The sequence below is a fragment of the Puntigrus tetrazona genome, chromosome 23 (genome assembly GCF_018831695.1).
Source record: "Puntigrus tetrazona isolate hp1 chromosome 23, ASM1883169v1, whole genome shotgun sequence".
Lineage (NCBI taxonomy): Eukaryota > Metazoa > Chordata > Actinopteri > Cypriniformes > Cyprinidae > Puntigrus > Puntigrus tetrazona.
Window position 1 is genome coordinate 12,931,211 of NC_056721.1, and position 13,047 is coordinate 12,944,257.

At 35.9% G+C, this 13,047-nt stretch overlaps 1 protein-coding gene across 2 annotated transcripts; it reads right to left on the reverse strand.

Moving 5' to 3' along the window:
* Positions 1-5,110: 5,110 nt before the first annotated feature.
* LOC122328487 (hereditary hemochromatosis protein homolog) lies at positions 5,111-9,675 on the reverse strand. 2 transcript variants are annotated; one of them, XM_043224195.1, is made up of 7 exons: positions 9,473-9,675; positions 8,708-8,773; positions 8,275-8,320; positions 7,810-8,061; positions 6,258-6,530; positions 5,864-6,121; positions 5,111-5,772 (listed from the first exon to the last, which is right to left on the reverse strand). In XM_043224195.1, the coding sequence occupies exons 4-7, from the start codon at positions 7,985-7,987 to the stop codon at positions 5,624-5,626; spliced, it is 858 nt and encodes a 285-aa protein (XP_043080130.1). In that variant the 5' UTR covers positions 7,988-8,061; positions 8,275-8,320; positions 8,708-8,773; positions 9,473-9,675; the 3' UTR covers positions 5,111-5,623. The 2 variants fall into 2 exon arrangements, with proteins under 2 accessions (XP_043080130.1, XP_043080129.1); XM_043224194.1 differs by lacking the exon at positions 8,708-8,773.
* Between the last annotated feature and the right edge of the window lie 3,372 nt (positions 9,676-13,047).

The following is a 13,047-nucleotide window of genomic DNA, read 5'->3' on the forward strand; positions in this document are numbered from 1 at the left end:
TACAATATATAAAGTATAATAAATATAGTAAAGTATAATAGCATAAGGTGCATAAAGTATGAAGCAGCAGTGCTTATGCTATCAAATTTCAAATATCGAAATCAAATTGCATATTTAAAGAAAATATTTATATATATAGAAAAGCATGATAGTATAATAAAAACCCTTAAAATTAGGGATGCAAATACAATGAATGCAAAAAAAGAGGGTGTAAATGTAAAACGTGTGAAGCAGCAATGTCTTTTTACTATCAAATTTCTAATATTGAAATCAGACCCTTAGTTTGCACATTCCAAGCAAATATATATATATATATATATATATATATATATATATATATATATATATATATATAAGAAGAATATATTATGATAGTGTAATATAGATCACCTATTTTGGATGGCAAATGCTGTCCGTGTGAATGAAAATGCAAAAATTGTGCCACAAAGAGGGTATAAATGCAAAAGTGTTAAGCAGCAATGCATGTCTCCCGTCGTAGATGCTGTGAGAAAGCGGTTCAGTCTCGGTGCTGAGCAGAGCGAGGAATTACAACAGCGTGCTAATGTCCTGTCTGCATGTGTGCACTATCCTCCATCTTATTAAGCCTCTGTGTCTCATTAAAGCCAGTGGGGGGTGGAAGCCTACAACACACCTCTGTTGCTTGACCCTGACTTTTACGAGCCCACCTCAACAAAGAGCATTAAACAGCAATCATGGCTGAATGCTGAACACCTCGAGTACGCGATTGCACCGGTCTCGCTCAAGGGTGATTCAAACAGTAGGTTTTTTTCGGTTGTGGCGTGAGGCAATAAAGTGGCTGGATGTGGAACAGGATGCTGCGATACTAAAAGCCGTTAAGTGATGGGAGGAGTAATAGTCTGGGACACACAGGTGCATAAGCAGCGTTGGCATAATTAAACAGGTCAGAGGACAGCCAGGAGACTGAACGGAGTGATTGTGCTATTTTCTGCTCTGATAATAAGTTCCTTATGCTTCTGTTATGTCTGTGTGTGTGTGTGTGTGTGTGTGTGTGCTTGTGAGAGAAAGAGAAGATCGTTATCCTATAATGAGCCTGTACAGTGTTTTATGTTTTAGAAGAAGTGAGAGCCTATAAAACTAGGGAAATATAGCAGTGTTTTTAATTTAGATAACACGAAGACAACGTGTAGCAGATTTAAATGATCCGTTTCATCTGTGATTGTAGCCAAAATAAATGATTAAGATATTATCTGGAACGTTTTCTGGAACATGCTTTTTTAAATTATTTATGTCGTCTATACTAAAGATTGATATTATTGGACGATTTTCAGTTTAAATGTGTTTGCGTATTCATTTTAATAACATATTGAGTTCAAAGCAGCGATAATGCAACAGAAAATAGAGCCATTATTCAGTAAGTGAACAGGTGACAGTTGCCAAAAAAAAACAAAAACAAAAGTAAAATCTATATGCATGCTCAGTTTTTACTTGTTTACATTTTCCAAATAGCACAGTCTTGCCCTGGACCCCATTTTGAAACCTCCTGATTTAGTCCACTGGTAGAGTATATACTGAAGATTTGTTGTTGTGATTCTTTGTATGATTTATAACCATATGAGGTCTAGCCTTTGTACTTGATATATTAACAACTAGCTAATAATCAGTACGGGTATGTGAGCATCCATACTGGTAGGAAAACATCTGGAAGCAACATAAGAAAAAGGAATTTAATGTTTTGAGTTTTTGAGTCAGTCTGGATATTTTAGCTCCTACCCTAAATGTAAAGCAGGCCTGTGTTCTATAGGTGTGACGTGGCAACATATTATTTGAGGTTTTCAGACACATTTTATTTAAATATCATTTGTGCATGTTTGCATGACCATATCGTCCAGATGGGAGTTTGTCAGGTGTGGTCACAACTAAAACTATCACATCACATGTGAATAAAACAGACGTAATACACAGTGTCGTCTGTTTTATTCACATGTTATGTGATAGTTTTATTTGTTGAGCTTTCATTTCAAGTCTATTTAGTGAAACTCTTAAAAGCTTATGTTGAGCTAGGTCGGCTATGTAGTCAGTGAGTAAAATGCTTAAATAACAATTAAATGCTTAGTTTTACGATCAAATTTCTGTGTTGTTTATTGTGGGAAGTATGATTTAAAAACAACGCAAGGATGATTGCAAAGTAAAAGTTCCTCAAAACCCTGATGTATCATATTCAAAATGGTATTTTTGCATGATTTTTCTAAAAAAACGTTGCTTCGGTCCAGAAAATATGCATCTTGAATCTATCTGAAATATTCAAAGCGCAGACTGATTTATAAACAGCATTTCTTTTAAGAAAGAGCTAGCAAAAGATTACCAATAGCATACCCTCAATCAAATGAAAATGGCACAGGATGAACACCTGGTGTGTGACTGATTATCATTATGCTTGCCATAACATTTTGTGCTAACAGACGCCACTGATGCGATAGGAAATCCAGTAAGGATTAAAGAGTGTAGGCCAATGCAGTGACCTGAATCCACTTAATATTGCTGATATGAATCAACACGAACGTCACTGCAGCCAAAACACAAGCACGTTCCTTCTCAAAATCACCAACAAGGCATTGATGGATGGTGTGAAGTTTTCACAGGAATTCACCCGACCAGCCAAGACAGTGTAATTTCACAACATTGTAAGATTCCCTCAGCGAAAGGAGCATTAAATTGAGAAACGGTTGCATCACACATCTGTGCATCCTGTTAATGAGAACGTCCCATTTCAATTTCCAGAACTAGTAAAGACTGAAGCTGGATTAGCAGGATCCATCACACTTCACAAAGCTGTTGTCAGGGGTCGAAAAAGAGCTCACCCCCACTCAGTGCTGTTCCTTATCGGCCGTAAACGCCCTAGCATCTCTGTAATTGCCCCCATATACGAGAGGCCCGCCCCTTTCCCATCCATCTCCCCCGTGTTGAGCTGTAAATCACTCACCTCCTCTGAATGGGGGCAGACTGACACGCATGCCATCCACAGCCTGCTCGTTTCTCATCCCTAGAGACGCACGTTCACATTTGTAATGGTTTTTTATTATTTTCGACTAATATCATTAATGTTTTGACACGGTGACGTGTTTCAAACGTTATCTGTGATGTTGCACTGGAAAGAAACATTCAACACCGCAAAGGTTCAGAGGTCATAATCAATGTTTACATGACATCACGCACAATTACCGTCAATATGATCTATTATGCACGACTTTCCCTCTGAAATATTAATGATAAGTACAAGAATATCCCCGAGGTATTTGTTCTGTTTTTTAGATTTTTTTTTGATTAATCCAACATACACAGTATAGGAAGTTATGAGTATAAAGAATTTACCTTTTAAAAGCCATTCCTGCAGAAAGGATATAGGCCTAGTGTAAAAATATAGACTTTTCAGGCGTTGTTTTATTGCTGCCATCTACTGGCGAGTTAGTGAATAAGTTCACACCATTACAGCATGCATGTCTGCTCCTGTCGAAGTCTACAGCCTTTATTTAGTCTTTATTGTTTTTAATAGAAAAGGTTTATTTCAGTATAGGTACTTGTTTATATTCGGTTCGTTTACGCTTTGTCAGAGGTTTTTTTTTTTTTGCCACAGGCCCTCAAAGCATGTCGGTTACTTTGTGAAGGACCCCTTTTTTATGTAAAGTCAGCTACATATTTTCATATAGTGAAAAATAAGAATATTAGTCTAAATATAAATTTTTAAACCTGGAATATAAAGAAAAGTTATAAGACATTGATGACATTAATACCATTTAGCATTTAAAAGTTAAGGTTTTTTTGTAACAAATGAATACTATTATCAAAGAAGTGGCAAATTGATTACAGTAAAAACATTTATAATGTTAAAACTATTATATTTCAATGTCGTTCTTCTGATCTTTCTGTTCATCAATCATCGGTTTCCACAAAAATATGAAGCAGCACAATCATTTCCAAAGTTTATAATAATAATGATTATTTATGGAACATCAAATCAGCATATTAGAATGATGTTCGAAGGTCATGTGACATCATGCGAAGTAATGGAGTACTTCAGTAACGGCTGCTGAAAATTAATTTTTGCCATCACAGAACTAAATTACATTTTAAAATGATTATTGCAGTCATATCCAAACTCTTCTCAATCATGCATTGTATTGTGGAGTGTTTTAGGGATGAAAGAAACTCTTGCTAAATGTACTGGTCATTTTCTGCCATTTTCTAACCCCTTTTTTTTCTTACAGTGTAGTGCACGTAGAGAGAATTCTGCTGTCGTGGTAACCTGTGAACAAGCAAAAACCTCCAGTAGCAGCAGCTGACTGAATTAGACAGTGCTTTATGTGTACAGTAATCTGTAATGTAAGTCAGAACAATGAGTGAGCTATTCCAGTGTGATTCGTTCGAATGGTGGTCAAAAGCCGATGACATGGATATTTGCTCAGTTACTGAAAGAAGCATCAGGTGATGAGAAGCATGTAATGTGGGTGTTTTCATATATGTGATGAATGAGATGTGGGTTGTGGCTTGTGTATTCCTTTGTGCTGGAGGAGCAGACAGCTGCTTCTTATTCTGTGTTCTGGTCTCTCTCTCTCTTTTTCTCTCATCAGCATGTCCGCCACAGACAAGACCAAACCTAGCGAGACCACCAGCCTGGTTAGGCCGAGTGATAAAAGCAAACAGGTACGGTTTTTTTCAGCATTTTAGCACTTTGATTTCAAAGTGCTAATTTAATTACGATCCGTTTTTGAATCAGTATAAACATTTATACTATTTATGAGCTAACGGTTAGTGCATACACCTACAAATATATATTTTGTGCATATATGGCTGTATATTTTTTTCACGCTGTGGAAAATTTGTCGTGTTTTTAACTCAGCAAAGAAGTCGTTTTGGGCAGGGTTTCCCTTTCCATCTGTATCGAGTGTGCCTGAAGTGGTCTGGACGGAAGTGGTGCTTGAGGTGTAATCAGATTATTAGATGGGACTGCATGTGCTTTGTAGCTCTCAAATGATACTCCCAGCCCAGCCTGTTATCATAATATTTTCATGCAGTATTCAGTTCTCTGGCTGCAGTCTGAGTGGTTTTTGGTTGAAACCCGATCGGTGCTTGGCATCACACATCAGTTGATATTCACATTTCTATGCTTGATGATCAGATCGGATCACATGATCCCAACCCTTTTTATGCATGTTCTCTAACGTGCAAAAGTAGTGACGCTGCAGTTAATGGAACAAACTTAATTTGACATGCTTTGTTATATAATCCAGTCAGGCAGAGAAGACACTTTAATAGAACAGACGTTTTATCAAATCTTAACATAAATAAAACATAAAATCTCATTTGTCTTGGTGAATCTAAATATGCATTTCAAAGATTAACATGTGAAATCGAATAGGTTCTGATTCTTTTTTTACGTACATATATCAAGATCAAAGTAGCAAAATAAATGATAATAACGAGACAGTCTCAAATAAGTAATAAACTAACCAAACTATTTAATAACATTAATTACAAAATAAAAAATAATGTAGAAATATAATGTTTATCATATAAATATATTTATTTATTGGAGTTAAGGATGACGGTAATAGATTTAATATAATTAAAATAATAAAATGTACACTTACATTACAAATATAGATTTTTTTTTCCAAATTACACACTTAAATATGAAACACATAAGAACAACAGTTAGTGTAAACGCTGCGATAAGTCCTGCTATAAGTCCGATAAGAAGAGACATTTTTACATCTGTCATAGTGGAGGAAGCATCTGTCAATGAAAGTTCAAATCATTGATGTCATAAACCGCACACTTTATATTAAACCATGATTTTTTAAGTGTGTTTGTGATCTATTCTTACCCCACGTAACGACCATCGGCTCTTGGAGGCTGCTGTGCTTTATTTGACAGGTGTAGTTGTGTGTAGTCTCAGATAGGAGAATTGCCACCTGAACTTGGTATGTTTGGTCATGATTTGGTAGGAAGCCTGTTGATATCCCATCTAAGGCTGGCTGTCCATTAACTATCCACTCCACGGTGATATCTTTAGGGTAAAAGCCTGTCACCACACAGTTAAGAGCTCCAGCAGGCTTGTGCCTGATCACAGCTTCGGGGCGAACTGTAAACACACAACAAACAAGAAAAATGCATTAAGATGAGTACAATCTGGTGCATGTGTTGTAAACTGTATGTAACCTGGTTGGATGCATGAATATCTATAAACAACAACACTGGATACAATTAAACACACTTGCCTTTCTGGTCAAGCATAGTTCTACTGTGTTCGTAGAACTTCTTGAGTCGAGGAACACAATCACGATGAATGTATATGAGATTGTTGTGATTCCAGAGATCAAACCTGTCTAGAATGTGTTTAATGTCCAGATCTTGGGGCAAGTATGAGTACCAATGAGGGCTGTCCATGTCCATAGAAAGACTGTAGTCCCCGTTGACTGAAAAAGAATACAGTCCCCTTGACGTTCCATTATGACTCAGCTGACAGCCATACATTAACTGCAAGAGTGGACCTGAAAATACAAAATCATCTTTTAATCAAAAGTGGAACTATTTTTTAGGAAATGTTTTCATTTCTACTACTGAATGTATTGTTATATACTACAACTGAGAACTAATTCGCTGCAGAGTTGTAGAATTTTGACACCGGGTGTAAGGAAAAGTGTCGTCGGAGATCTTGGTTCTCGGGTTCACCCCCGAGCTTCCTACTCTAAAACATTTTATACTGTTTTACGTTCATCTTCTTGCTAGACATGTAAATGAAGTTTCTTCAATGTAAATTGTGCATAACAATGAAAGTGACAACCTTCTGTTCTCGCATCTTTGGTAGTCCTTCAGGTGAGAACGACAGAATGATATGGTGGTGGCATTATCTAGAATTATCTAGAAGTTATATTCATATGCCCTTTTGGTTCTTGATGGCCCGTTGCCGATCCCGCTCTATGGGTGATGAATTATCATTCTGGTGATCATATTTACATATTATTGAGGTCGGGGAAAAACTATCTCTGTGATAATTAAGCTCTGTATTGAAAGGAGAATAGTTTTTTTGCAGCGAGAGTAATTTTAACACCGGGTCTCTATTAAAAAGGCAAACAAAAGCTATTGTGATTCTGAAGGTAGTGTCCATTACACGGCCAATACCTACAATATTTGCAGGTATCACATCTACAACTCTGTGTGCAGAAGCTGATAAATTAAATGACACATGACCATAGGAGCCTAACACTGTCATTTTATTTTGTTTCTACAAACAAACCTGAAATTTACTGTTGAATATTTAGTTATGTTTACGTGAGTTAAAACACTTTTTCTTTTGTTTTTATAGATAAAAAAAGTGACTTAAATTTTTTCTTCAATATACTTTCTGTTCTCATTATTTATTTTCTCAATTAAATCGCTTATTTAATTCCAAAAGCTGTTGAATCTGATTAGTGCTGTCTCATAAGGCCATTATGCCACCTACTGTTCAAATTTATTAGGTTTAAATTACTCATTTATTTACTGGATAGATGCCTTTGTTTACTGAAGTAACATGTTCTTAGACACCTGTGCTAGAGATTATGCGAAACATTATTGTTCATTTTATTGGCTATAACCTGTACCTACAGCATATATGTTATTAAAATACCATCATACAATGCACATTTTTAGAAAATAAAATCATCTCAGTCAAAACGTGTATAACATTATACTAATATTATTTAGTATAACAGGTATTCAATTATTTATTTTCTTCTGGTTTGTAGTTTTAGACTAGTTGTAGAAGAGGAAAGAGATTTTCAAACCTACCTTTCAACCCCAAGGTTAAATTAGCATATCTTGAAAACAGGTTTAAATAGCCTGTTTTAAAGTTTGTGCAATCCTTGAGATCTCTCCAGACAGTGGACAGAGATTCCACACGGCCAAAGGGATGTGAAAATACATCGGAGGTGCTATCAAAAGTAAATACTCTATAATCATCAAGCATGCCATATGAAGAGTATGTAGGTAAATATTGATGTCCAGGAGCGAACGTTACATATATGATCAAACTGTGATGCCCTGTGGGGAAATAAAGACAAGAAAAAATCCTGCATTACTAATGAAACTCCACTGGATATACTGGCCGTTTTATAAATACTTTTCAGTACTTGTGAACTTTTGTCAAGCGTTTAATAATGATGATTATCTCCCACTGATTGCATATTATTTTATTTCTAAATGTAACATGGACACTTGCAATTAGTCAAAAGGAAAGAAAAATTTCCAGCCCACCAGAGTATTCTGCGTACAATGCCACCAGGGGGGACAGCAAGGAGAACTGTAATGATATTCAGCAAAATATGTAAATAGAATGTAAAAATATTCATCCTACTCAGACATATACAGTGACTTTATGGTAACTATGGCAAATGGATATCCCATCAGTGTTATAAGTATAAATATATGTTAAGGGTAAGTTTCATAGGGCAATTGTTTTAAATGTAACATGAAAAAGATACATCATGAACCCTTTAAGTCACTTAAATTCCAATAATACAACAATACAAGTATTTTACTTTCAGTGGATTTGCAAAAAGGCTACATGATATTTCATTACTTTGGTTAGTTGTCAAACCTGTTTTGCTCCTGTTGACTAGCTCTGAACATCCAGCGATACTACAGTACAGTATTTTTGTTTTTAACAGAACACAAACTGCAATCTTACCAAAATCGGGTAATTTTTTCACGTGAGACATCCCTATACTGATAACACTGAGGTTGATTCAACTGTCTGTTAAACACAAACACACAGTATAAGCAACTCGTCCTTAGATGTTACTGCTCAACTTCGCTGAAATCCTATTGGTCAAACGCTCTCAATTTCATTTGAGTAGTTCCCATGACATTTTTGTCAATCTAAATTAATGTGTTGAATTTATAGAATTTATTGGAAAAATAACAGCTTCCATTAGTGCTTTTTTTAATCGCATCAAGCGACAGTGCAGCCTCCACTGGCTCGTATTAAAACGTTAACTTAATAATTACATTATGAAACAAAGAATTTGGTTACACAAGAAACGATTCGGTAGTGTAAGTCAAAGTGACTTTGCATCATTGCACAAACAAGGAAGTCCTGTTTTAGAACATTTCAAAGCAATCATGTGATTACTGTGTGTGAAATCAGCTATGACACAATAATTGATGTCTATAAATAATGTCTGTTACAATTATTTAAAGTATTTAGTCCCTGAGAATTCAAAAACAGCAGTACTAATAAAACTTGCACCGGCTGGGAAACAAATGATTAGCAGTTACACATTTGAGTTCACTAGAGGGCAGGATTACACAGTGCTAAGAAAGTACAGTCACCTGTCACTACCCATCTAGGCTTAAAAAGAAAAATCGTTTTTGTGACTGAGATAGTCATAGGAGGACTTGTTTAGTCTATTACAATGTGAACAGCGGAGTTTATTTTTGCATTTGTGCTTACCAAGAGGAAGAACAACATTGCCTTGTCACAGTTATTCCCCAGGCTCGTGGGGAGTCCTGACATCTCCGAGTCTACTTTTTGTTGTCACTTTGTTCTCTATTCCCTCCTCTCAGCAGGGTTCTTATACAAAATATTATTCCTGATGAATAAGAGACTGACGCTCGGTGGCTAGACCGGAGAGACTCTCTGTAACAATAGATGGGGAGACGGAATCTGTTCCTTGTTGCGTACTTCCTCCGTCAAACAGTCCCACCCAAATGAAAATGAAAAAAAAAAAAAAAACAGTGGGGGAAACTTTACTTAACGTTTTAATTATGCGCTTATTCCTTTGATGCGTCATTTGTCTTTAAATGCTATACTCCTTGAAATCAAAATAATCACATTTTTATATCTTTTGAGGGATCATAGGCTAAATGTTTTACTTTTCCAGTCTTCCCAAGGGACTTTTAGTTTGTAAAATCAAAAAATGGTGACCAGAACATTAAATGTGTATCTGTGTATTGTTTATATTATTTAATAATTTGACTTTGTAACCAATTTTGCAGTTTCTTCAGAATGCATTCAAGTTACATTCTATCCATTCATGCATTCCATGAAAACTGAACCCACTGATCTTGGGTTTATAGAGTACAGTATACTGACGTATTGGCTACATAATATTTTTTGTTATAGTTCAGATCTGCACTTTTGGTGCATGGTGCAGTACATTTTTAACTCTTCTAATATGATATGTACTATATTAAAAAGGATTATTGATTTTAACCCTAATCCGAATCCTTCAGGTTAAAGTCCAACACAAGAAGCACTTTCATTTAGACTTACAGCTGATCCAGGCCACCAAGATAGATATTCAAATTTGTGACAGAAATGGGAGATCTGCCCATTGCGCAGGTTTTCGATGCTTTGTTGCCTCCGGTCTCCAAATGAATGCTTTGTAAAGAGCTCATTATCAGACGGGACATGTCTCTAATTGGACCACATGAAAAAGAGGGTCCGGCACAGCACTACTTATTGAGGAACACAAGGCGCCTCACCAATACAGTTGGAATGTGCCTCTCCATTAGTCTGAGTGACATTGTTCTACCATTGTCAGTGCAAAAGTTTCCATTTGATCCACAAGAAGGTGCTCTTTCATTCAGTGCCATGAGCCTCAATGACAGTGTCACAGCAGATAATGAAAATGACTGAGATGAGGATACAGAGAGATGGTGATGTGGACTCTCGCTTGATCAGATTGGTCAAGCTTTGCTCAGACAATAGCTGTCTCCGTTTGAACTTTGTGAACTGGCTGACCCAAAACGTTTCAAAGGGCTATTTGATGCCGAAATATCATCTCTATTTAAATAAATTCTTGAGTTTAGTTGAATTCTTTAAGAAAATAAGCAAAACTGGTCCAGATCATTCTTAACCCTGGGTTAACAGAATGCTTTTAGTTTAATCATGTTGGAGTTTCGAGGTTGCACAGTCTACAAGCAGCAGTGTTTATTCTGCATATTTGCAAATCAGTGATTGGATTAATTTAGCATGTGGCATGAATAATGGCTTGCATTGCTGTATAGTATATTAGTTTAACTCATGTTAACTCGTGTTAACAGGTGTTCTGTCAGCTTTTGACAATTTACTCAAATGCTGAGATGAGTATTAGTGCATGAAAGTTTCTAAAACTGCACCCGAAAGCTCATACGCAAACGTTTCAAAACCCAGGCAAGTCTAACCCACTTTCAAAATCATAAGTATGGAATACTTAACCCAGGGTTTAAAACCACTGATTACTTATGGTTAAGCGTAGCATGAAAAGCACTACTTCAAAAAAAAAAAAAAAAAAAAAAAAGTCTCCAATCCAATCTAGCCTGCTGTTTTCTAGTGTTTCATTGTTTTAAAGCCACTCAAATGTGAATCAGCACAATGCTACTGTGATTGTTGAGCTCGGGTGAGAAAATCGTCCACACAAATACTTAGCTGAGACGGAATTGAATTTCCAGTCATTCGAAAGTTAGTCAGAGAGACATGCATCCAAGCGACCGATGCATCCAATCGGATTACAGTATCATGTCCTTAAACTCATCCTTCACAGGAAAATGACTTGGCTGACAACCATTAACACTACACTGTAATTGTTACCTTAAGACGTTAATTCTACCTGACCTGACCTTCTAAAAATAGCTTTTGTTGGTGTAATCTAATGTAACCTGCTTTATTTAGTCATAATAATGGTCTAGTATTGTTTTGACTTCATTTAGATATAAATTTTGATCATAATAAAAACTAGTTACTCCTTTTAGACTCATTTTGGTTAAATGACAACATTTTTCTATTTCTTACGAAATGAGTGTGTAATAGTTTTCAATTCAAACTACATTTAATAAGACAAAAGTGCCGTCCTGGTATCAGCATTAAGCTATTTTGAAGATTTTCTGCCCTTTGTATATACGGGGAATTAATGACCTTTTATTTCATCATGCTCAGGTTCACTGCTGTCAGGCAAGAGGTGCTGGCGATCTTAGCTATGCAAACAATAAACGTTTCATTGATAAGTCTCCCATTCAGAAATAGCCTAGAGATAAGTGTGTAGAGGTTTGCGTGCATGAACTTTCACCGGCTCAGTCATGTGGACCAACACTTTCTTTTCACTTTCAAAAGCTTATGAATAAAAAAGACATTAAAAATGACATTCAAGGCAATAAATGAGCAATGGCATAGACGTATCTTTGATTTACTGAACAATACCACCCTACAGACACCCACCAAACCCACCCTGTCTTTGATCCAACGTTTGTCTGTTATTGTTTACAATGCCTATCAAAGAACATTTATTTAGTCCTGAGGAACCAACGTCAACAGAAACTTTCCATTCTTTTTGAGGAAAAAATCTTTTTTTTTTATGATATGAAGACAATGAAAGAGAAGTGTTTTTTTGCATACAGTTTTACCGGACCCTTTCCTACTGTGAAGAACAAAGACTAAGGATATGGTGTCAGGATGAAACAACGACGACAAAACTACCAGCACTACAAGATTACCAAAACTGTTCCTGTATTTACTTACATTATTATTACATTTTATTAGACAACTGAATCTTTCAGATCAACATCGCTTTTTTTGACAATGGTGGTTATTTTCATAGCCTTATGTTCATTTCAGTTATGAAGAATTAATTATTTTGTCAGTACTGCACAGTATAAGCACTGATGGAATAACAGAAAAATATATAAAAGGAAAATTATAGAAATTATAAAAAATGTGATTATTTCTGTCTACGTCATGATTTAGCCTGATTATTTAACACCATTTATTCCTTGTTTGTTTCTCAGGTAAAGCACATTGACTACAATTATTAATTAGGCGTTAATGATTAAAACGATATATTTTATTTACATGGATATCTTAAAAAAGCAGTCTCTCGGGATTGTCCAGATCACGGTGATTAAAAGTCGACGCATTTACGTCACTCATCCAATCGGAGCGTCAATTTCCAAACGTGCCTGTGTACAAATCGCCATTCACAGGTAACCAAGCAACAGCCAATCAGAGGCGGCTTCAGAGAGTTTATATTAAGCGCTTTACTCCGCTGATGG

Coding starts and splice junctions, on each gene's coding strand:
- LOC122328487 (XM_043224194.1), bottom strand. CDS start 9,535: ATGTCAGGACTCCCCACGAGCCTGGGGAATAACTGTGACAAGGCAATG. Junction 8,062..8,274: donor ATTGTACGCAGAATACTCTG/GTGGGCTGGAAA, acceptor ATTTCCCCACAG/GGCATCACAGTTTGATCATA. Junction 6,531..7,809: donor TTTAACCTTGGGGTTGAAAG/GTAGGTTTGAAA, acceptor TTGTATTTTCAG/GTCCACTCTTGCAGTTAATG.